The sequence below is a fragment of the Eptatretus burgeri genome, chromosome 18 (assembly GCF_056783735.1).
Source record: "Eptatretus burgeri isolate ZD-2024b chromosome 18, Ebu_testis_v1, whole genome shotgun sequence".
Classification (NCBI taxonomy): Eukaryota; Metazoa; Chordata; class Myxini; order Myxiniformes; family Myxinidae; genus Eptatretus; species Eptatretus burgeri.
Window position 1 is genome coordinate 45,723,649 of NC_140978.1, and position 25,901 is coordinate 45,749,549.

Here is a 25,901-nt window from a genome sequence, read left to right on the forward strand (position 1 = left end):
CAGCCCAGCCTGGCAAACCGCCCAAGCACGGATGATTGCATGGTTTCATGACAAACGCGGAGGGGCCAGCACGTAAACGCTCCATGCCAGGTAAATTACTTGTACACGGATGGTGAAACGAAAGGAAACAATTGAAGGGATTTGAGGAATTTGGACTACAAATGTTTCTGCGGTACCAGGGTGCGGGGTACGGCGTGTGCGATGTTCACCCGACACAAATTGAGATGTCTGGAGTGGCAACGGGACTTCCCTGGGATATGGCCCATGTGCATGGAAGGACTGCGAGTGAATGCGTGAAAGTGTCGTGGTTTGAGAATGAGTGTGTTGGAGACAATGAGGTGGCCCATATACATGTTTAGTGTGTGAGAGGTCACAAGACGGCTCATTTGAAAAGATGGTGTGTGAGGAGCTGCGGAATGGCCCGTGTGCTTGTGACGTAAGCGGAGGTTCCGCGGCACAATCAGTGGGCATGGCGAACACTGCTTGGTTTACCGTGGGAAACCTCTGACTCCCAGTCGCAAAGAATAACAAAAACATTCATTTCGCAGGCAACGGATGCATGGTCAAGCACCTCAGTGGACGTGGGCCTCATTACAGTGGAGTAAGGAGCACAGAAGCCAGTGGGGGTGCGGGTGAACAACCCCCACCCCCCCCCCCTCGTGACCAGGCGAAGGAACATTAGCATTAGCAAGTGATAGAGTAGCTTGCAAGGGTGGAGGGGAGGGGAGGGGTAGTGTCAAAATAATTATGCCCATAGGGGCATTAGAAGTGGGTCTCATCCAGGCAAAGGAGCATGAGGATCGATTCGGTGAGATGGGGTGTAGTAGTATTTTCAATTATTTTTTCATTTGTACATGTCAAGGCTCACATAAGAGCTAACACATAGAACATATAAGGGGAGTAGGAGACGGGAGGGATGGGAGAAGGAAGCATAAAACAGTGGGGAATAGACAGATTATGTCTATTTTGTCAGTGGTAACCTGCATAGAAAGATCTGTCAGGTTTGAGCGAAGGCCCTGGATATTTGAGGTCCACATTTAAGGAAAATGGAGGGGAGGAGGCTTTGGATGCAGGGGAGGGGAGGATAGGACGAGGGACGAGGAGGGATGTAGGGAGAGATGTTGACAGAGTGTGGGAGATTACAGAAGAGATAGGGGAGAGGGTCGGATGAGGAGGAGAAAAGGCTCGGTGAGTGTGTGTAGGTTGCTTTGAGAGAAAGGGGAGACGATGAGAGCAGGCACAGCCAAGGGGCAGGAAGGCGATGTGAGAGGTGGGGAGAGGGGAAGGATGACGCTTGGAAGTGGTATGGTGAAGAAGGGAGCAGGCAGGGGGAGGTTGTAGAGGTGGATTTCCTCTTTTCGTAATTTTATAATGATTCTGATTGAATATCGGCATTTATAAGTACTGTCATCTCATTTAATCTCATTATACACTGAATATCAATTGAACTCATATTGATATAATAACTTGTATTAATAAAACTCATATCATGACTAAAAGAGAACCCATGGGAATGTAATCACCCATGGCTTCTTATATTCCTGTGCTTATTGAGTAATGTGCTTGCTATTGATTTAACATGCATCTGTGAAAGTAAGATGCTGGATGAGCTCCAGTCAACTTTAAACACATCAATATATAATATAACATGTCATTTGTTACCTGATATAACACAATTCATTTTTGTTCTTTCAATCTGTAATGCCGAGTGGCTGCATGAATGATTGTTTATGCTAGTAAGGCTAACTAAGACTGTCTGGGAAACATGCCAAAGTGATAACAGAGTTGCCGATTCCCTTAGTACTTTCTCGGCATTTGGATGCACTCAACTTTGTGACTGCTTTCTTCAACCTTGAGAGTTGCTTGTGCTCTATTCTGGTTGGTTAAGCTTAGGTCAGCTCCAGGTCTCGCTTGCCTGACCACCCGATATGTTCCCCTCCCATCCTGTTTCTATGGGATCCCTTTCTCTTCTTCGATGAGGACGAGCCACACTCAGCTTTATTTAATTCAATATCTATGGGAAAGTTCAGGCTGTGATTGTTTTTATTCTATCCTGTGTTTCGCCCATGTATTCCCTCCACCCATTCTGGCTCCTGCATAAGAGGGATTACTTTTCAGCTCCTGTTAGTGAAGTTCATTGAATCAAATTCTGTGTTCTTCCTCCACGTACGTAAATAAAGATTTTCCTTTGATGTGTTGACCCCGAGTGGACATTGAGTATTTCCACTACAATTTGGCGAGCCAGGCAGGAGGCACTGATCCCTGGGGGCACAGCAATGGCCGAGAGTGACAACAAATACCATGTGGCCACAAACTGAAAGGTAAGGAGAGTTTGGTTGAAAATCCTTTGGAGGAGGTGTTTGCTCTCACTTCAGGTCGGATGCTGCACCTTTCAAAACAGGTAGCATGCCTGAATAATAGGAAAGGTACACAAAGGAGAACCATTCCTGATAGGTCTAAAATTAGGGGGGTTGAGGCCTCCTAAGAAGTGGTCAGAGTCCACAAAGGGAACAGGATAGGATCCTGTGCATTGGAATGTTTGAAATGGGGTTAAGGGCCCCTAAGATAAAGGGTTAAAGGCCCTAGCGTGTTAAGAAGGGAGTGCCGAAGCCGAGAAAGGTGAGGGGCAGGAGCACTAGCCCAGAGAGGAGAGCAGTACTCCATCAGGCTACAGACGAAAGCTTTGTATGTGGTCAGGAGCTCAGGTGGGCCAAGGAAGGACTTGCACGACAAGGCCAAGCTCAGGTGCACGACACAGGATGCCCAGTCGGCGACTGACTTTGGAGGCCAGGTTGGAAATGTGGCTTTCCCAGGAAAGATCAAGGCAGATAGACCCAGAAGCTTGAATGAAAGAACTTCTTCCAGAGGATTGTTGAGAAAGTAGATGGGGGGGGGGGGGGTTCCAAACGGTCCTTTCAGAGAGACGTAGTGAGAGTGAGATTTGTCAGGATTGAAAGACATGTTTCACGTGTTGGACCAGTTTGTGATTTTATGCAGATCTGCAGAGAGCGAAGAAGCTGCTACTTGCCGATCTGAGGGATGACAAGGTATGGCAGAGGGTCGAGTCATCAGCAAAGAGATAAAGAGGATTCTCCAGAGAGACCATTGATGAAAACCAGGAATAGAACAGGACCCAGAACACTGCCTTTAGGAACTCCAGCCTGGACGGGAACAGGGAATGAGAGAACCCCATTTAAGGCCACACGTTTATTGCAACAGGAGAGGAAGTCTGCGAGCCGTGAGTGGAGATGGCCTTGGATACCATAGAAAGGGAGTTTGGTGAGCAGGGCAACCCCATTGTCCCTCACTAACTCAATGTGTGTGTGCTCATCTTTTACTTTATCTAATTTGTTCCCCTCTTTTGATTTCTGCGTCTCTGTCACCTCGTTTATTATTTCCGTTAATTCCTGGCTTTTCGTCTCTTTTATTTCCTGCGTCTCCGTCACCTCTTTTAATTTTTTCCGTCGTCCCCTCGTGTCTCACCCTACACGTTTCCCCTTTAATTATCGTGGCGGCGTTCGTCATCCCAACCTCACCCGTCTCCATTGCGGGCCGAACACATTCCACACTCTTCGGTTTGGTCGTTCCGCCACGTGGTGCCGCAATTATGCCCTTCACGCCCTCCAGATTTTCCTGCAGGCTCAACCCCATGCACTGCATTTCACCCCTGCCCTCATCCATTTTGCGTTCCGAATCCCCCTTCAGGTCATCCATTTTGCACGCATTCGCATCCATTTTGTCAACCATCGCTCGCGCATTCGTTTTTATTTCTTGCGCATTTGCGTTCATCTTTCGCATCAACGCCTCCAACATCTGTCTCATGTCAAATGACCCTGAGGCAGCCGATTCGCCTCGGTCGGGCGCGGATCCGCCAAGGGTCAATAGGGAAATTTGACGGAGGGGGCGCTCGTGCACCGCCACCCCACCGTGCCCATTATGACCTTTGGGTCCGATCGTGGGGAATGGTCAACCTGCATGGTGGTTTTGTCCTGGGCCATAGATTCCTCTAACACTACATCTATACCCACCTGCTCCAGCCCGTCTTGGCTTGCCATATTGCGTATTGAGAAATAAATTTTACTTGCTCGCAATTTGGGGGAAGCGGGGGGGTTGCTCCACGCACCCCTGATCCGACTCGCGTGAATTTCTCTATGGAGGCGAAGGGACCGAATCGCACTCCTGAACACCAATTGTTACGGGGCCCGGTATCGGTGGTGAGCACGACCGCGAGAGGGAGCAGTAGAGTCGGCTCCACCGAACACACCGGAATTGAGGTCGTGCGTTTTGGATAAGTCCGAAAGGCACGGGTCCCTTACTGGACCATGAATCGCCAATAATTCGACCGCTTGGGGTAGGGTCAAGTGCCAAACTTCAATATACCAAATTACCCATGCAGACAAAGCTACCAGGGAATTCACACCCTCGAAGGACCTCGAGCGGAACGAGCCGTTACCAAGCCCGAACCGCGTGTAACCCGAGCGGAGATTACCAAGGCCCGTCGGACCAAATCAACAATTTACCGGCCCGAACAGCTTCACTATTTCTTAATACACACCGTGCCAAGCCAATGAGAGAAACACAGAAACGAGCTGGAACATTTAACAAAAGGGATATTCATTTATAATGGGGCAGGGGAGCAAGCAAGAAGCTAAAGTTAACCGAATAATGAAGGAATAGCAATTTATGTTCAAGCACTTATGCAGTTTTACTTAATAGACGCGCCACAAACACACACACACGTACACCCACAAAGAAACGGACCAGTCAGGTCTTTATTGGAGGCCTCCAGCTCGAGGAAAGGCGAGCTGGAGGTCAGAGCCGATTCTTGGACCTTTCCGCCTCGTGCGGTCTTCGACGATCCGGTGTGGCAGGACTCGAACCCACCACTCAATGCCGCTCCAAGCCCAGGCAGACGATCCTCACGGGACAGGCTCGCAGGCACACAGGTCATAAGAGAAGACGCTCTGTTAGCGGGACCCCAGGAAGGCAACGACTGGCTTCAGAAGACCACCAGACGTCCGAAGACCAGAAGACAACTCTCCACAACTCTCTCACATTTGGCCCACGCGCGCTTCTCTTATCCCACGCTCGCACTCCCTCATTGGCAGAGAGGGAACGCTCTATGCCCATATTTGGAGCTAAGCCAGAACGAAACGCTTGTGCCCATATTTGGGGCGAAGCCAGAGCGTAACGCTTGTGCCCATATTTGGGGCGAAGCCAGAGCGCAACGCTTGTGCCCAAATTTGGGGCGAAGCCAGCACACCAACGTCCAGATAAACCCTGCCTAGCACACTGGACTCCGCCCACGTGCGTGCTGACATGCACTCGTGCAATGGTGCCGGTGGATGATGGTGGAAGGAAGCGAGGACAGGTGTCGTTGTTGTTGTTGGTAATTTCAATCCCAACGATCAAAATAACTCACAGCGCACGTACAATTAATCACCCATTAAACATAGGACGGGACCCTAACTAGAAACACATACTTACCGATATTGCTGATCTTTAGGACTAGACTTTTATGTGCAGTAAGCTTCCAAATTCGCAACAATATCTCCCCCAATCGGCCCCGGTCAAACGGCCCTGACGAGGCCGATTCGCCGCGAACCGGGGGGGGGGGGGGAGTTTGCTGTATAGGGTGTGCTCGTGCGCCGCCGCCCTCGCACCCACCACGGACTCTGAGTTTGGTGGCGGGGGGGGGAGGGGGAGTCGACCTGCATGGAGTTGTCCTGGACCATGGTTTCCTCTAACAATACTTCTAAACCCACCTGAGCCAGCACATCTTGGCCCGCCATGGTGCGTCCTGAGAGCAATTTAAACACTCTTAATTTGGAGGGAACGGGAGGTGGAGGGGGGGAGGTTCTGTTCTGTACACCCGATCCGAATTCCGTAAATTTCTCTATGGAGGCGGAGAGACCAAATCGCATTCCTGAACACCAATTTGTTGTGGGCCGGGGATCGGTGGTGATAAACGACCACTCAGTGGAGCAGTGGAGTCGTCTCCCACCGAACACCCGGAATTTTGGTCGTGACTCTCGGACAACTCTGAAAGGTCACGGGTCACTTAGAGGACCGTGGTCACCAATATTTTGACGGCGTGAGGTAGGGTCTACTTGTCCAATTCCAATTTACTTAAGTACTCACGCCGTCTAACTACCGGGGAGACCACACCCGAGCCAACTTTTTTCCGAATCGAGTCGCTATCACCCACTCGGATCCAGCGTAACCGAGCGGAAGTTACCAAAGCCGCGCCGGACTAAATGAACAATTTACGGCACGAATGGCTTTACTATTTCTCAATACGCACCATGCTAGGCCAATTGGTAGAAAAGCACAGAAAACGAGCTGGTACATTTAACAGGGGTTTATTTTACAATGAATAATCGGGGAGGGGAGACACAGAGCAGAGTTATCACGAATGAAAGGCAGGCAATGTACAATGAAAGGAAAAGCGCTTAACAATCCGACTTAAAGATGGGGCCCCCACACACACACACACTGGACCCGTGGGTCTTTAGTCGGTCCTCAACCCAGGAGAGAAAGATGAGCTGGGGGACCAGAGCCTAGCCGGGTACCTGTCCCGCCTCATGCAGTCACACCGACCTGAACCACTGGTGGGACTCGAACCCACGACCCGAAGTCCACGGCCCACGAACGAGACCGCTCAACCACGACCACCACTGTCTCAAACCGCTCCAACCACCACACACGACCGTCTGCCACGATGACAGGCTGCTCAGAATCGCCATGCTCCTCCTGTCTGCCATCTTCTCGTCTCTCACAACCACTCTGCCATCGCCCCGATCACCCGATCTGCCCCAAAACTGCTCCTCACAACCATTCTACTCCTCTTGAGGTGGGAGGAGCCTCTTCGCCTCGCCACTCTCCTCCTGATTGGCCGGGGTGTTGTCGGACACTCGTGGCCACCGTTGATTGGATGAGCTCACGGTGGGCGGAGGGAACCTCACCCCTGTACGTGACACGATGCACGTGGGCGATGGCGTTGTTGTTGCAGTTGGTGATGTAGAGGATGTAGTTGTTGTAGATGTAAAAAAAAACTAACTAGAAAATAACTCGGAGCGCTCACACGAAATTCCCATTCGGGGACTCTGACTGCTTGTGTGCAAAAGGTTTCCAAATCCGTAACAATATGTTGAGGGATATGTCTCTGATTTCATTTCTGGCATTGAGGATCTCCATTCATTGTTGGGAGAGCAGAAGCAGCATATCCAGGGTGGACTCACCTGAGAGAGTGAATAACAAAGAGAGGGTGATCAAGAGCAGCAGAGCAGGTTTTCAGGACATGTGGGCTGATGCTGTCTGGACCTGTTGCAGAATGTGAGTCGAGGTTTGACAGCAAGTTCTCCACCTTGTCAGAAGAAAACGACACACATAGTCCAGGGACAGCTGGGTGCGACTGAGTAAGGCTACTTTCTTCAACATCAACTCCAACCCAACTTTCTCCAACCCGTCGCTACTTTCTCCAACATCGACTCGTCCTGGGAATTCTTTCAAAGAACTTGCTCTTTCTCATGCACAGATTTATCCCCTCTCGTCTTCAGTTGTCAAACCCTTCCTCCCCCCATGATACACTGAAGCTTGTGGTGATGCAGTTGTCCTTGGAACAACTTGCCTTTGCCTCATGGAAAGCAAATCCAACTGAGGGTAATCTCAGTTCCTTCCATCAAGCTCGGAACAAGTGTGTATCTCCCCCTCAGGAGAGCCAGAAAACAACATCTTTCTAATCTCAAGTCTGAACTTTCAAACCTCTCTTCCTCCTCCAAATCCTGGTGGTGTGCAATCAAATCTATTTCTGGTGTATATGCCCCCTCCATCCCCTCCCTTACCTCAAATGGCCGCACTACTGATACCTCATGTGAAAAGGCTGAATTCCTAAACTTGGTTTGCATCAAAATCTTGTGTACGAAACCCATCGCTTTCTGCACCCACCTTACCCAGTCACCCCCAACTGTCCCTGGACTCTGTGTCCTTTTCTCCTGACAAGGTGTAGAGCTTGCTGTCAAACCTCGACTCAGATTCTGCAACTGGTCCACACGGCATCAGCCCACGTGTCCTAACAAACTGCTTCTCTGCTCTTGCTCACCCTCTCTCTGTTCTATTCATCCTCTCATTTGCTCAAGGTCATCTGCCCTCTGTTTGGAAATCAGCAATCATTACTGCCCTGCAAAAAAAGGTGCAAAAACATCCCTGCAACAACAGACCAATCGGCCTTCTCCCAATCATCAGCAAGGTTATGGAATCCATTGTCACTTCAGACATTAAATCCTTACTCTTCTCAAATGGCTTGATTTCCGATCAGAAATTTGGTTTCAGACCAGGTCACTCTACCCTGGATATGCTGCTTCTGCTCTTCCAACAATGGATGGAGGTCCTCAATGCCAGATATAAAATCAGAGCCATATCCCTCGACATATCACGTGCTTTTGACATGGTCTGGCAACCTGCCCTGCTCACCAAATTCTCTTCCCATGGTATACAAGGCCATCTCCACTCATGGCTCACAGACTCCCTCTCCTGTCGCAGCCAAAGTGTGTCCTGGACACAAAGTGCGTCCAGAAATGGAGTTCTTTCATCCCGTCTTCCTGTCCAGGCTGAAGTTCCTCAAGGTAGCGTTTTGGGTCCTGTTCTTTTTCTGGTTTTCATCAATGATCTCTCCGACTCTCTGGAGAATCCTCTTTATCTCTTTGCTGATGACTCCACCCTCTGCCGTACCATCTGTCATCCTTCAGACTGGCAAGCAGCAGCTTCTTCGTTCACTACAGATCTGGATAAAATCACAAACTGGTCCAACACGTGGAACATGTCTTTCAATCCTGACAAATCTCACACTCACTATGTCTCTCCGAAAGGACCGTTTGGTTATCCCCCCCCCCCCATCTACTTTTTCTTTTTCAACAATCCTCTGGAAGAAGTCCTTTCTTTCAAGCTTCTGGGTCTCACTATCTGTCATGATCTTTCCTGGGAAAGCTGCATTTCCAACCTGGCCTTCAAAGCCAGTCACCGACTGGGAATCCTCCATCGTGCAAAGTCCTTCCTCGGCGCACCTGAGCTCCTGACCACTTACAAAGCTTTCGTCCACAGCCTGATGGAGTACTGCTCTCCCCTCTGGGCTGATGCTCATGCCTCTCACCTTTCTCGGCTTCACGCTGTGGAAACCAAGGCATTTGGGATCATTGGCATCTCCCACAATGAGGCTGAGTCTTTGGGCCTCTCACTCAATCACCGCAGGCAGGTCGGTGGTCTTTGTCTTCTGCCCTCTCCTCTCCTGTCTCCCCCCTCCCCCCCTGCTCTCTCTGTGATTTGTCCTCAACATATTTCTGCAAGGTCTGCCAACAACCCCCTTCTGGTAAAACTCCCAAAATCACGAATCACTGCTCACCTTCACTCTTTCATTCATCTTTTTTCCCGCCTTTGGAATAAACTCCCTCACTCTATTCATTCCCACTCTTCCCTCCAAGCCTTCATAACAGCTGTTCACATCACATCTTATCATCCCCCATCCAAATCCTCGATCTTTTCTACCCCCGACAATCCTCCCCAAACCCACTTCCTTCAAATTCCCTGCTTTCCTTCCTGAAAGTCCCTGTCATGTTCATCTTGTATTCCCGTGTTGCCCACCCCATCCCTCTCCCTTCCACAGATCTAATGTCTCTGTTCCCCATTGTTTTATCCTTCCCACTCCCCCCCCTCTTGTATCATGCCCCCCTTGATGTGCGTTGTGTGTTATCTCTCGTACGAGCCTCCACAAGGTATACAAAAAAACAAACCAACCCTGTTACCTCTACCTATACCTCTTCCTACCTGACCTTGTGCTCTTTCCTCCACCCCCTATTCCGTGTCCATGAGCACTCCACAGGTGCTGTGTGACACTCCAAGATTGTCCGTATTTGTATTAGTTACCCAGTCCCAGCACCTTCCACCTTTGTCTTGATTGGCACTGCTGGTGCCAATCCGTGGAAACATTTCACCTGTGAATCAGGAGATTCCTCAAACTCATCATGGACCCTCCTATTGGTGTGTCCCTTCGCTCCAAGCTTCGTCATTTCCTCTCAATGGTACATTTCTACAGGAACGTGCAGGCTTCATGGGCCTCATGGCCTCGTCCTGCGTCGTTGGTCTTCACCCTGTGATTCCCTGTGAGTGTGACGGTGCGTGACGGTGCGTGACTGAGTGTGACGGTGCGTGACTGAGTGTGACGGTGCGTGACTGAGTGTGACGGTGCGTGACGGTGCGTGACTGAGTGTGACGGTGCGTGACGGTGCGTGACTGAGTGTGACGGTGCGTGACTGAGTGTGACGGTGCGTGACTGAGTGTGACGGTGCGTGACTGAGTGTGACGGTGCGTGACTGAGTGTGACGGTGCGTGACTGAGTGTGACGGTATGTGACTGTGTGAGACGGAGTGACGGTGTGTGACTGAGTGTAACGGTATGTGACTGTGTGTGACGGCATGTGACTGTGTGTGACGGCGTGTGCCGGAGTGTGATGGCGTGTGCCGGAGTGTGACGGCGTGTGCCGGAGTGTGACGGCGTGTGCCGGAGTGTGACGGAGTGTGCCGGAGTGTGATGGAGTGAGACGGAGTGCGACGGCGTGAGACGGAGTGTGCCGTTGTGTGACGGTGTGTGACAGTGTGTGACGGCATGTGACGGAGTGTGACGGAGTGTGACATAGTGTGACATAGTGTGACATAGTATGACATAGTGTGACATAGTGTGACGGCGTGTGCCGGAGTGTGACTGAGTGTGACATAGTGTGACATAGTGTGACATCGTGTGACATCGTGTGACATCGTGTGACATCGTGTGACTGAGTGTGACATAGTGTGACGGCGTGTGCCGGAGTGTGACATTGTGTGACGGAGTGTGGCATTGTGTGACTGAGTGTGACATAGTGTGACTGAGTGTGACGGAGTGTGACATAGTGTGACTGGGTGTGACTGAGTGTGCTGGAGTGTGACTGAGTGTGCCGGAGTGTGACAGTGTTATGAAGTGTGTCATAGTGTGCCAGAGTGTGACATAGTGTGCTGGAGTGTGACGGAGTGTGCCGGAGTGTGACGGCGTGTGCCAGAGTGTGATATAGGGTGACTGAGTGACGGAGTGTGACAGTTTTACGGAATGTGACATAGTGTGACTGAGTGTGACTGAGTGTGCCGGTGTTACGGAGTGTGACATAGTGTGACGGCGTGTGCCGGAGTGTGACATAGTGTGACATAGTGTGACATCGTGTGACGGCGTGTGCCGGAGTGTGACATAGTGTGACGGAGTGTGACATCGTGTGACGGCGTGTGCTGGAGTGTGACATAGTGTGACGGAGTGTGGCATCGTGTGCCGGAGTGTGGCATCGTGTGCCGGAGTGTGGCATTGTGTGCCGGAGTGTGACATAGTGTGACGGCATGTGCCGGAGTGTGACTGAGTGTGCCGGAGTGTGAGTGTTACGGAGTGTGACAGTGTGCCGGAGTGTGACTGAGTGTGCCGGAGTGTGAGTGTTACGGAGTGTGACATAGTTTGACGGCGTGTGCCGGAGTGTGACATCGTGTGACATCGTGTGACATCGTGTGACGGCGTGTGACGGCGTGTGACAGAGTGTGACAGATTGTGACAGAGTGTGACATCGTGCGACTGAGTGTGACATCGTGTGACTGAGTGTGACATCGTGTGACTGAGTGTGACATAGTGTGACGGAGTGTGACGGCGTGTGCCAGAGTGTGACTGAGTGTGCCGGAGTGTGAGTGTTACGGAGTTTGACAGTGTGTGACTGAGTGTGACGGTTCAAGGTGTCTGTGAACGCTCGTGCCTGCGGCATTGTTTGCATGTCGACGGCCATGGCGATGGAGATCGCAGCAGTGACATGTTGTCGCGCGTCCGTTTGTACAATTTCTCAAGTCACTGGTTGTACACGATGTTTATTGAATGTCGGAAGTTACTAGTTAACGCAGTAATGGTTTGTGTAAATAGAAGTGTTTTCATCTCGAAGCACCGATGTTGTGCGACTGACCCCGATCGGCCCGGTCTCTCCGCGTCATTGAACGGAAGTGAGTGAGATCGAGAGTGATTGTTTTTTTGTTTTTCTCGGTCAATACCAAGATTTGTCCAAAATATCCGAATGTGAAAGAAAATGAGGCGTCACTTCCTGCGGTCCCGGAAGATTTACTTGTCGCGATGAATGAGACGTCGCAGCCTGAGCTGTCTGACGGTGTTCTGCGCTGAGGGGAAGGGGGTGGAGCATCATCGTCCTGAACGATCCTCTCGAACGTGTCCCCGCCCGGGGTAACTCGCCGGTCCACAGCACGAGGTCCCGTCACTCCGTTTCCCATTGGCGGGTAATGGAGCACAAGCACGTTCACCACCCATTGTGCTGGTTTACTCGTAAACTGAGCTTTTTATTACAGTAACAACCCCTTGTGTGTTGTGGACCTTCCTCGAACCGTCATGTAGGGATGAAAGTCCGTGTGCTGCTGCTGCTGCTGCCGCTCCGTTCTCCGATACATCGAGCCCTGCAGGTCCTTGGGCGAACGTCGTGTTCTCGGAGTGAGTGTTCGTGCCAGGCCGAACGGCAGCAGTGTGCGTCACCAATCGGTCCGATGGTGGAGCATAACATTGGAATCTTCTATAACGGTTTTATCTGTCTGTCTGTACATTCACCGAAACGTATGTACAGGGTGAGTCTTAAGTCCCAGGACACGGTTTTAGCTGCTTACACGAGATTTGTTGATACCATGTACACATTACGGTGATACATAATATGGAATACGCAAAGCCGAGAAATGAACGTAGAATTCTTCTTACATTCGCTTCTGACTTTACGTATAACTTGTTGACAACTGTATACGCAATTTCCGGTTACTTCGGCCTGGATTCGGGATCAGCGATCAAATAATGTAAATCACGATAAAAAATTATTTTTTGATGATGCGGGAGATATCTTTATTAAAATCAGTGGAGGAAATATACACCATGTCTGATATTATTTGGGTCTCTCATGTCTCCGACGATGCCTTTATCTCCCGCCATGCATCATTCGCTATGCCAAAAACCAGAAACAAAAAAAAAAAACAGAAGCAAAAGGGTCATAGCCAACGACACGGATTCCAAATTGCCTGGGTATTGTGTTCTTGTTGTTGTATCCTATTCTCTCATGTGCACGCGTGAAGTATGAAGCTCACTACGTTCGCTACAAACCAGAGTAATAATAAAATATTACACTCGTACAACAATATTACAATACCTCCTGAGACATCCGTATGATGTCCACCGTTGTCTCTCATCTCTCAATGGTGACGAATCGCTGAAAAAAACTATCGGATCCAGATTCTGATCTTCACCAAAATTGAATCGATCCGTCCTTATCACACACCCAACGTGTCCACCAAGTTTCGTCCAAATCTGTCCACAACCTTTTTGACATGTCATGAGATATATCATTTTTGGCCCAATCTCTCAATGGTGAAGAATCAAATAAATACTCGATTTGCCAGATCCGAATCTTCACCAAAATCCAATCGGTTCGCCCTTGTCACACACTGAACCTGCCCTCCAAATGTCGTCCGGATCTGGCCACAACTTTTTGAGATATCCTGGACACTACACAGACAAACAAACAGGGGTGAAAACATAACTTCCTTCTACCTTTGGTGGCAGAGGTAACAAACCATGTACATCCTTAAGACTCACGCTGTACATCCAGAAATCCAAACACGGTGGACTTAACAGTGGGATCATGTTCATTTTTTTTTTTTGTTGTCATTTTGGAATTGATTTTGGTTCTTTATCTTTCATCCACATGTGATCGAAAGAACAAACTCTTTGTTTATCAACAAGGCCATTATGTACTTCCATACTTTCAGTAAATTTACGTAAAGCAGTGGAGGGTAGTTGAGGTATTGTTATACAGGTCAGGTCAGGTATGGGAGCATGCGCCAGAGCAGTGTATTGCTGCTTCCACTTTCCACCGGTACTCCAGGTGCCTCCATCTGCCCATCTCCCTGGCAGATGCCTGGCCCATCACCATCTCCTTGAGATGCCGATCAACCTGCTGCAACCACGAGGCACAGGGTCGTCCCGTTGGCCCTCCACTCATGAGACTCCCTCGCTGAGAGAATCTGGTGAGCAGCATCAGCGTCAGGAAAACGAGCCACATGTCCATACAGCCGCAGCTGACGCTCATGGACTATGCAAGTAACAAATCTCATTTGAGTCTCTCACAGCAACCGCTCGTTGGACACAAAGTCCGACCAGCAATAATCAAGGATTCTCCGAAGAGACCTGGTACCAAAGGAATTAAGTCTCCATCTCAGATCCTTGGTCAGAGTCCAAGTCTCACATCCGTATAACAAGACTGGATGCATCAAGGACCTGAATACTCAGATTTTCGTCCTCCCGCACAGGTACCGGCAGCGCCACACCCCATGATCCAGTGAATCCATGACTTCCCAGGCCCGACCCAGACGTCTATTGACCTCTGACTCACAGCCAGCAGAGACATGAATATCACTGCCAAGGTCAGCGAATCTCTCCACAACCTCAACATCCTCACCACAAACAGGTACAGACAGGTTAGCAGCATCCAAGATGTCACTGAAAGCCTGGATCTTAGTTTTGACCCAGGAAACCCGCAATCCCAGTGACTCCGACTCCTCATTCAGCACCTCGAGGGCCCCTAAAAGGAAATCTAAAGTCTCCGCAAAGATGACTGCATCATCTGCAAAATCAATGTCAGAGATCTTGACATTCCCAAACGATGCACCACAGCTTCATCTCTCCGACATCCTGCCCAGAATCCAGTCCATATAAGTGCTGAAAAGTGTGGGGGCCACTCCATACCCTGACGAATTTCAGTAACAACTGGAAATAAGTCAGAGATAGTACCACCACATCTCAAAGCACTCTCAGTACCAGAGTAGAGTTCAGACATCAGATTGATCAGTTTTGGTGGCACTCCATGAAGACCAAGAATCCTCCAGAGGGCATCCCGATTCACTGAATCGAAGGCTTTGCAGAGATCAACATAGGCTGCAAGCAGCCCCTGCCGAAACTCTCGCCTGCGTTCGGTGAGGACCCGAAAAGAAAGGATACGGTCAATCGTTGACCTCTTTGGTGTAAAGCCTGACTGCTCTGGACGCTGGTGCTCAAGCAAATGGTGGCAAACCCTATCAAGAATTATCCGAGCAAAGACCTTGCCCGGCACTGAGAGCAGCGTCACCCCTCGGTAGGTGTAGCAGTCTTGGCGATCACCCTTCCCTCTCCAGAGAGGGACAACAATGCCCTCTTACAGTCAGGTGGGATGATGCCTGTATTCCAGGCAGAAAACAGAACTGCATGCAATGACACGAGTGCAGCATTTCCACCAGCCTTGAAGTTCAGCTTGGATGCCACAGATCCCTGGAGCTTTACCCCATTTCAACCGGTTCACCGCAGCCTATGTTTCCACAAGCGAAGGTAGACCACAGTAATTGTAACACCCTTGACGTCCAACTCGACAGCTGGTGGATCAGCCTGGTACAATTGCTCAAAGTAACCGGCCCAGTGGGCTTCACTTCAGACTCTGTCAAGAGCCTACCACCATCTGCTCTAACTGCAGTACACCGAGGGATGGGCGACGGGTGTGGATGAACGCAATGCGCAAATTCCCCTGTAACCAGGACAAGAATCACTTGACCACAGATGATGCTCTTCCCCTCACAGATTCCTCGCACATAGGCCTCCTTGTCCACCCTGAACGCACGTACAGTTTTACGCCTCAGCTCCCTGAACAGTTCAGCTCTGCCATTCAGCCGGGCCCTTGCGACTCTGAACAATGGTATCCATTGTCCCTTGAGAGACAAAATTCTTCTCCGCCCTACAGTGAGTTCCAAGACATCCACCGGCAACATCAAGGACGGTGGTCTTGAAGGCGCTCCACAACTCTTCAGGATTTCCCAAAAGCACCCAGACCCCCCAACTCTCCACTCAACCTGTTCACAAACTCCTCAGCTACCCTCTCATCCTTGAGCTTGCCAACATCTAGGCTCGGCTGGGATGGTACCATTCTCCTGGATTTAAGGTGCAACTAACCCGAACTGAGCACTCCGGTAGACCCTGCAGTTCTGGATCATCCTCCAGCGACCATCAACGAGGATATGGTCAACCTCCTTTGGCACACTGCCAGCGTTGGAATACCAAGTCCAGTGATGAGCCTGTGGGTGCTTAAACCATGTACCAGCCACCCGAAGTCCATGACTTCTTGGAAAGTCAAGGAACTTAATGCTATTCAGGTTCACACACGTCTCATAACCATCCCTATCGGTTCCATTCGATGCATTGAAATCCCCCAAGACTAGAAGAGTATCTCGCCTGGGGCACTGATCAACCACAGACTCGAGTGTGGCATAGAATGCGTCATTCACGGTGGGATCACTCGCCTCAGTCGGAGCATAAACAGAGACCAGGGAAATGACACCTAAGGAGTGACGAATCCTTAATCTCATAATACGCTCGTTGACCGGTGTTACCTCAATTATCATTTGGGTCAGCTTATTGGACACAGCTGCAGCAACTCCTTGGGCATGGTAACCATCAGAGCGACCAGACCAATCGTCGGTGTAACCACCCACCATGATCTCTCCGCAATCCGGTCTCCGAACCTCAGAGAGAGCTGCAATACCGATGTCCAAACGCTTGAGCTCAGATGATGAGACACCACCAGTTGGGTCAGTCTTGTCAGCCCTTTTACGGATTCTTGCCACACACTTGGCCCTTTTGATGTGACTTTTGATGTGACCACACTTTTGATGTGACCAGAGGACTTGGTACACGGGAAGAGAGGCACAGTTTATCTTCGTTATTCTGGCGAGGGGCTCCTTCTCATTACCCCCACTTGTGTGCATGAATGGCTTGTATCTGGCTTCATTTATGTCAGAAGTTTTGAACCCATACAGCGAGCAGACAAAGGAGGTAACAGCTGGAACATCTACTTCCTCAGAAGTCAGAGATCGCAATGCCATCACATGAGATGCATCTCACTCCAGCCGCTGGAAGGGCCTCACTTTTCCCTTTCTGAAGAAACACGATGTGAAGTCACAACCAATTCGGGCATGAAGGCCGATGAGTGCTTCAGTGATACCAGGCTGTTGTTTTTCCTCAAGAATGGCAGCTAGTTTAGAGAGAACGATGTACCTTCGGTGGTTGCCGATGTATACAGAATAAAACCCCGATGCATACAGAATCTTGAAAATCTCGGAGGTTGGAGGGTCAGCTTTTGACTGCTGGCACACAGTCTATATAATAATCTGACTCGCTCTTACTTGTATTTATTTAGTTTATTAAAATGTTATAATGTGAAATTCTCAAATATGCATCTTGTGATGTTGGTTAAATGGTTGGTGACGGTTTTGGAAATGTACCCAAGGGGGAGAGCATACACGGACACGCAGGAGACCCGAGGATGAATTATTTCAGTAGTCTATGTGTAGGTAGGTAGACCTTTGCTTCTTGTCTAAGGGTTTGGGTTGGCATGCATTGACGTTAGTTTGTATTTCCCTGGTGTGATGTCTTCTCTCCCCCCTCTGCTCCTTTCAATCTTTCTTTCAATCCTCCATCGTTCCGTTCCAAACCCTCTGCTACTTATAATCCATCCTTCACCCCTTCGGTCGGTTCCAACAATCTCCCCTCTTAGATTGTCCCCTCTAACAATTCCCTTTGTGGTGGTTTTCCCCTCTTGTTTACTCCTCATCCGTGGACGTGTTGTACCTCGTACACTGTATACTACAGAGCAACCATTGTGCTCGTTTACTCGTAAACTGAGGTTTTTATAACAGTAACAACCCCTTGTGTGTGTCCCCTCAACAATCTCCCCTCTAACCCGAACGGAAACCCAATAACCCCCCTTTACCAAACCTCAATTCAACAACTCCTCCATCACCCCATCAGTCTTATCTTTAACAACGCAGCCGGTCCATTGTCCCTTGGTCCATCTTTGGTCATTAATCCTTCAGGCTGATTGGATTACCTTCACCGTATCGGACTTTGTCCCTTCTCACATGCATGTCTGTGAGATGAAGTGCAACGCTTTTCCCATACGTAATATAGTGCGGCACATTTCGCATGCATGATACACTGGACCCTGTACAGAGGACGTTTGTGTGCAGGGAAGGGCGAGAGGGTGCCGTCTGGGTCTTTGACGCGTGAGGGGTGTGTTGAAGTTCCCTCAGAAATAGTGGCATTTTTCCACAAGCTGCATCGTGGACACACACACACACACACACACACACACACACACACACACACACACACACACACACACACACACACACACACACACATCAGATGCACACCAATAAGTGAGCCTTGCACGAGACGAGACGGGAGAAATCCCCGTCCTGTGAGGAGAAGGGAGCTTAGAGCTGGTTCTTCTCCAGCGAGGAGGAGGATGGTGCACAGAGTGTGAGAAGACAACAGAAGGAAAGCGCTCAGAGTGTATAGGAGGGAAGGAAGAAAGGCCAGAATATGGCTTCGTTCGTGAGGAGCTATTGGTCCTGTCGGCACAGCAGAAATGGAGCTGCTTGCAGTTCATATATCTAGGTTGCCGGAGAAGACTTGCCTTCTGGGTCTGTACGCCTCAGAGACATGGATGCACATTCCATCCCATCGCACCGTATTGCCACTCCACTGCCCATCTTCCCCATCCCTACCCCTCCCCTCCTGTCCCCATCCCCCAGCATATTTGGTGTGAGGTGAGAGGAGTTGACCCCACAAACTGTACTTTTCTTTTCTTCTCAGTTCTTCTTGTCATCTTCTCCCTGGGTTGAATGATGGCCATACGTCTTTTGTGCAAATAACGCTTTTGTGCCTTTTGCCTGTAAATACGTGCGTGTGTGTGTGTATGCAAATAATTGTTGGTTGTTATTTCAAATCTGTCTCAGTTGTCCATTGCTCCATTGTTCTGACACAGTGTGCAAGCATAGTCGGAAGGGAAGTTGTACCCCACCTGATTGCTCTCGTTCGCCAGTGTACACTCACTGTATCGCTCAGCAGTAATCCAAGTGTGCTTTAAGGGCACAAAACTCAGTTCATTTAGTCACCTCCTCATGTAAACAGAGCTCGACAGATAAGCCTGTTAGAATTGACGAGGTTAATTGACATTTGTTGTTGCTTAGAAACCCGCCGGACTGCGGAGTTATCCATGGCTGGTGGTCTCAGGAGCAGGCGTTCGGAAGGAACCCGAGAGCTTTCCCTTTTGGCGAACCTCGAACCCCGGGCCGTAACAGCATTATCTAATTGCATTACACTTATTATACATGTAAAGATTTATGATTTATCTGATGATGTTGGTGCTTTAAGACGAGCACAGTAGTTGTGAAACGAGATACCTGACATGTCTGTATACCCCCACACCCTTTACATACCCCCCACACTTCCTGTGATTATTCTCTCCCAGCATTCATACAGCGGCGCATCCTCACTTTGCATGGAAGTTCAACTACGTCGTTTGGGCCCTGCATTGCCTGTGGCCACAGCCCGATTAAAGTGCGACAGTACGCGGCAGTGAGCCACACGGAGTCTCGTGACCAAGTGTCAGCAGGTGACAGAGGGACAAACGATTTGCCGCCGGAACAAAACATTCCTGAAAATCCCTCCTCGGAGACCAAGGTCCCCAAGCCAAAGGTGCTTGGATCTGCGACTTTGCCTCTTGAAGGTGCATTGTGACATTTATTTTTGGCCTATAAATATGCATTGATCAAATGAAAGGTTGGAGTCAATATTATTTATCAATAATATCTTCTGGAAGGTCAACATGATGTTTTATCAATATCCTTAACCCTCACAGTGAAGTTTATTTATTGTTGTTCTTAACGTTTGACCTGAAGCATTCGACAGTATTCATGATTTCATCACCCTCAAAGATGTTTCTCTTAATGTTTTGAAACTGGGGATAGAGGATGTTCAGCTCCACCAAATAATGGGCAGAACGAAGGATTTTGGATCTTATTTCTGTTTATTTTAGACAATGTGAGAGTTGCGAGATGGACCGTCGTTCTGAAGAGGTAAAATTCTTCCACCGAGTTGCTCAAGGTTTATTTTTAAAATTTGTTTCTGTCTTTGTTGTCATTGTGAATAAAATTACCCATTTATTACTTGCACAATCGAAGATTTTTCTAGTATATTGGTCGGTCAACTTTGTTGTTCTGTTTGTCTCTTTGTTACTTGAGAAAATCGAATCTTTTTCGAACATGTTGGTTGGTTACGTGCGTTTCTACCTCCACCACTGAAGGTGGAAGGAGATTATGTTTTCACCCCTGTCTGTTTGTTTGTTTGTTTGTGTGTAGGATGTCTTAAAAAGTTGTAGACGGATTCGGACGAAATTTGGTGGACAGGTTGGGTGTGTGACAAGGACGAATTGATGTAGTTTTGGTGAAGATCTGGATCCGGATCCGCATACGAGAGTTTTTTGAATGATTCTTCACCATTTGAGAGGTCGAGCCAAAAATGATTTGTAGCACAATAACTCAAAAAAGTTGTGGACGGATTCGGACGAAACTTGGTGGACAAGTTGGGTGTGTGAGACGAGGACAAATTGATTCAACTTTGGTGAAGATCTGAAACTAGATCCGGATCTGACTATTTTTTTCTGTTGTTGGTGATTCTTCACCATTGAGCGATAGTGCCAAAAATGATACATAGTATGATATCTCAGTTTATGGAGGGATTTGGACGAAATTTGGTGGACTGTTTGGGTGTGTGACAAGGACGAATTGATGTGATTTTGGTGAAGATCTGAATCTCGATCTGGATAGGAGAATTTTTAATTTTTAAACTGATTCTTCACCATTGAGATATGGGGGCCAAACACGATGTATAGCATGATCTTTCAAAATAATTATTCGCTCCGATATGTTCTATTGGATCAGGCATTGCGTGGTCGAGGTACGCATTCTACCGAGTGCCCTTCTCATTCTGTCTTTGGTTGGTTGTATGTCAATCGTCTCCAGGTCACAATTTTAAACCGATCTTCACGAAACTTCACCACCTGGTAGTTTGTCATAAGCAAGAAGCCAATTGTTTTTTTTTTTATGTCAACATAGGCCAAAGGTCAACAACATTGTTGGATTTCTAAAATCCTCAGTTTTCATCCGATCGAGATATTTGAACAGGATTTGCATATCAGGTCACTGAATTCAACCATCAATTATTTTTGATGGCAACATGGACGAAAAGGTCAACACAGGCCAAAGGTCAACAACATGAGTGAAATTTCTAAAATCCTCACAAAATAGTGGGGAACAAAGACAATAGGATATCTTTTGGAAAGGAGAGGGATGGGGCAGGGTACACAGATAAAACAAGTTGGACATTACAGGGACTTCTTGGAAGGAAAATGGGGAATTTGAAGGAGGTGGGTTTGGAGTGGATTAACGGGGGTAGAAAAGATCAAGATTTTGTATGGGGGAGATATGAGATGGTGGTGAACAGCTGTTTTGAAGACCTGGAGGGAGGAGTGGGATTGAAGAGAGTGAGGGAGTTTATTCCAGAGGTGTGGAAAAAGAGTGAAGGTGAGCAGTGATTCTTGATTTTGGCAGCTTCACCAGAAGGGAGTTTTGGTGGAACTTGAGCACCCTGAGGAATTTTCCCGGCGACAGATCACAGACAGAGCAGTGGGGGGGAGGGGTGGCGGGGCAAGGCCAGAGAGGACACTGTAGAAGACAGAAAGACCACCGACCTGCCTGCGGTGAGAGAGTGAGAGACCCAAAGACGCAGCTTCATCGCAGGAGATACCAATGATCGTAAAAGCCTTGGTTTCCACAGCATGAAGTCGAGCTCGGTGTGAGGCAGGATCACCAGCCAAGAAGGGGGGGGGGGGGAGCAGTACTCCATTGGACTGCGGATGAAAGCTTTGTGAATGGTTAGGAGTTCAGGTGTTCCAAGGAAGGACTTTGCATGATGTAGGATGCCAGTCGGCAACAGGCTTTGGAGGCCAGCTTGGAGATGTGGCTTTCCCAGGAAAGATCGTGAAAGACAGTGAGGCCTAAAAGCTTGAATGATAGGACTACTTCATGAAGAATTGTTGAAAAAGTACATGGGAGGGGTGGAGGGGTTGGGGGTCGTGGGGAGGGGTTATCTGATGATGCTGACAATGTGTTTGGTTATGCAAATGAGATGTTCAATATGTAAAATATTTTATTTCTCCACATTAAATGTTGTGTTGTGGAACAGTTTCCTGATAAACTTTGCATTTTAATCTGATTGCTGTACTGATGAAGCCTCATTGAAGAAATATTTCCTTTATGATGCTTAAAATAGTGAATTTACATATTTTCCCTTGTGATTGTTAATTTATTCTGTAAATCCTTGTACATACCTTATCCGATTTGTACATGTAAGGTATGCAAGTCGTCGGTGATGATCTGAGGTTCCATCTTTTGCTTCATGAACATTGAATGATGAGCTGACTCATCTGTTTTTGTTCTCCCATGTGGAGTTTCTCGACATGGATCAAGATTAATTAATTATGTTGTTGTAATATGGATGATGCATTCCCTCACACTCATGTTGTGATTTATTTGTCACAGTTGGCCTGGCTTCTCCACCAATCAAAAGTGCAATACAAATCAAAGGTATGTCCCATTACATGAACATGCACCTTGACTCTTTCTATTGATTAAACACATTCTCCAGACCATCAGGATTGTCAAAAACTTTAATTGATGGATGGTGGTGGTTAATTACCTCTGCCACCGAAGGTGGATGGCGGTTATGTTTTCACCCCTGTCTGCCTGTCCGTCTGTGTCTTTATTCGTTTGTCTGTGAGCAGGATAGCTCGAACATTTTGTGAGCAGGATATATAAAATTTTCTTACGTTTGTGAAACTTTGCATAGTTCACGTTAAATAATGAGATTTTGTCATGCGCGTTCTATTAATTCAGCATCACCCAACTTCAAAACGTTAATTTAACATCGCATCGAATGTAGATAGGAATATCCATTTTCTACGAAATATCCAACATTTATCTCGAGTGTTTTCTTGGAACTTGTTGAATCCACGGCACTGGCTATCTTCCTGGTATCGATACTCGGTGAGATTGAGCAAAAGGTACTCTCCTGTCCTATTGTTGATTGGTTTTAGGCTTTTCTCTTTTCTCTTGACTGGCCTGCACAAAGCCCTGACCTCAACCCCATCGAACACCCTTGGGATGAATTGGAACACTGACTGTGAGCCAGACCTAACTTTCCCAACATCAGTACTTTTATCTACAGTTTTTTTTTTTTTTAATCACATTTTTTTTCACTTCATTCTTGTGCCTCTGCACAGTTTTTAATTAATTATTTAATACAGGGTTATTCCTCAGCAGCTGTTGCTCCATTAATAAACCTGTTTGCAACCATTTATAATTTGCCATGTCGTTTGATAAACTCCATTTCGTTTAATGTTGTGTTCATATTGTTGTTTATTGTGATGCTGATTGCAACATGTGACACAGTATCACATTTTAATGAAATGTTCTTGCCATGTGACAGCAGAAGTGATATTTTTATTTCCCTCGAATCCACACATGCACTCTCATTGCTATTTTTCTTTTTCTTTTATTTCTCTTTTCCATGAGCCTTGAAAATGTTGTTGGTGTCTACAAGACAAACCCATGTGACCGTTAGACACTGTCCCTTTTGGGTGTTTGTCCTATGACTGCTGTTGTGGTGATCTCATCCCCAGATGGTACCTTTGTTGCATTGGTAGATCCCCTCCATCCCCGTAGCTTTCCAAGTCCTCATCACCTGAATCCTACTTGTCTTCTGTTTGGTGTGTTTGGTAGTGAAACCAGTACTGAAGAAACGGGACTATGGCTCCAAGTACACGAAGAATAACTTCATCACTGCTATGCGAGCTTTCAATGACTTCTGCCTGAAACCAAGGTGTTGTACCCTTCCCTCAGCATCCCCCCCCCATTGCCACCCCACCCTCATCACTCTCACATGAGTGATCTCATCACTTTTCCTCTTAACATACATTTCTCTTTCCTTTGCTTTCAACTGAAGGAAATATATAGTTGAGGAAATGACATTGCTTCATATAGTTTTGTTAACTCTTTAGTAAATGCTTTTGAATGAGCATAAAGTAATTAATTGTGATATTGGACATGCATCGTTATGTGTAATAGATGGATGACGTCTACCTACCCTGGTGTTGTGTCCAGAAATCACCATCCCTTTGTATCCATTTTTTAATGTTCTTCCATTTGTAAATTTGTCTTCACTAAACAAACATTTTATTAGTACAACAAGATTTCTATATGCATTTCAGTAAAATAGACATTATCAAAGCTTCTCGACTTGCGCTCCTCAGAATAAAACCGCAATCAGATGAAGAAGAAGCACCAACTCTGGTTTATCAGGTTACAATGTAATGTCCTCAATGTTGATTGGTTGAGAGAAATGAAAGGACGAGGTTATCTGATTGGTGGAACCACAGAGCATCATGATTAATGAGGAGGTGGAAATGAACCATCACGAATAATGATTAGGCAGAGATGAATCTCCAAGTACCAGCGGAAACGTAATGCTAATTAACTGAGGGCTAGTTTGGGGTCAGGTGTGGTTTTCATGATGACTCAACGTTGACTGTGGTACAGTTGTCACACAGTCAAACCATCATAGTCAGAATAGATATAAAGTTCAGACAAATTATTTCTGTCTACAAAGAATAGGATTGGTTGACCTGATTAATGTGGCCTCCATTGCATGAAGGTGAGCTAAACTGCGTCCTCTACTTTGGATTTTAAACCAGCCGATACGATATTACTCTGCACACTGAGGATTATTCAGTAAATGTTAACCAATTGTAGAGGCACAGGGAATAGTTGTCGTACTATATACATTTTTACAAGCCTGAGTTGGTTGTCTCTGCTCTGTTAACTGACCCTGTCTGGTCCCCAAAGTGATGTGTTGTTCAGTACAATCCTTCAATCTCACAGATGTGCAGCCCACGTACCCAACATCACACTGCCACTGGAATTTGTAAATAAAATCCTGAACAGATCATCAATAGGTATATATATATATATATATATATATATATATATATATATATATATATATATATATATATATATATATATATATATATATATATATATATATATATATATATATATATATATATATATATATATATATATATATATATATATACAAATTCCTGAACACACCAACGAATCCTATAGTCATGGACCTGGTAAATCAAAGGACCTGGTAAATGTCTGGTATACCTACGTCTGTCTACCTTGGAAAGGCAAAGTTTCTCAACGGTTTGAAAACCAGATCAAATAGACAGTGTCACATTCTTACTATTCTGTTCAACCACGAGTGATTTTTCACCACCTGCCAGTTGCTTCCGTCAGTCCAAAAAGATGTCCTTCCCGCCTCTCATATAAGTAAGATTATTTATGAGATATAAGTAAGATTATATTGTGCAAGTAAGATCATATAAGAAACAGCTCTGGGGAGGACTGATTTGACGGTCCCATCGGTACGGTATCGGAGTGAAACGACCTGTAATTCAACGTTGCACGGCTGAACCAGCTGGCCGTTGCGGTCGCGTTGAAGCGACCCGCTGGATTTGCCATGGCCAGCTATATGTGAACCATCCCAGATTGAATTACACGTCTTTTCACTCCAATACGTATCGGTAGGACCAGAGGCGAATTTAGATTTTTTTTGGGGGGGGGTGGGGGTGGGGCCCTGGGCACAAAAAATATTTAGGCCCAAAATGCCCAAAAAGAGGACTCGGTGTTATTTTCACCCAAAAAGAGGACTTCGTGATATTTTTTCAATTGCTTAGCCTTTGTTGCTTTCGACTCGACTGCAAAAAATCCGGAGGAATTCCCATGTTTCATTGCACTTTTCCCTCTATGGTAAAAAAA

The 25,901-nt window shown here is 47.4% G+C and overlaps 1 protein-coding gene across 2 annotated transcripts in view; it reads left to right on the forward strand.

The window, feature by feature from the left end:
* The first annotated feature begins 68 nt into the window (after positions 1-68).
* Positions 69-25,901, forward strand: part of SLC30A9 (solute carrier family 30 member 9) — a 109,031-nt gene continuing 83,198 nt past the window's right edge. Inside the window, exons 1-5 of one of the 2 annotated variants that reach the window (XM_085863793.1) lie at positions 69-90; positions 549-632; positions 19,427-19,684; positions 22,557-22,601; positions 23,796-23,895. In XM_085863793.1, the coding sequence (XP_085719919.1) occupies positions 84-90; positions 549-632; positions 19,427-19,684; positions 22,557-22,601; positions 23,796-23,895 (494 nt within the window). In that variant the 5' untranslated portion in view covers positions 69-83. Of the gene's footprint in view, positions 91-548; positions 633-11,805; positions 12,336-12,450; positions 12,544-19,426; positions 19,685-22,556; positions 22,602-23,795; positions 23,896-25,901 lie in introns of those variants that run through there. The other variant, XM_085863794.1, reaches the window with a different exon arrangement.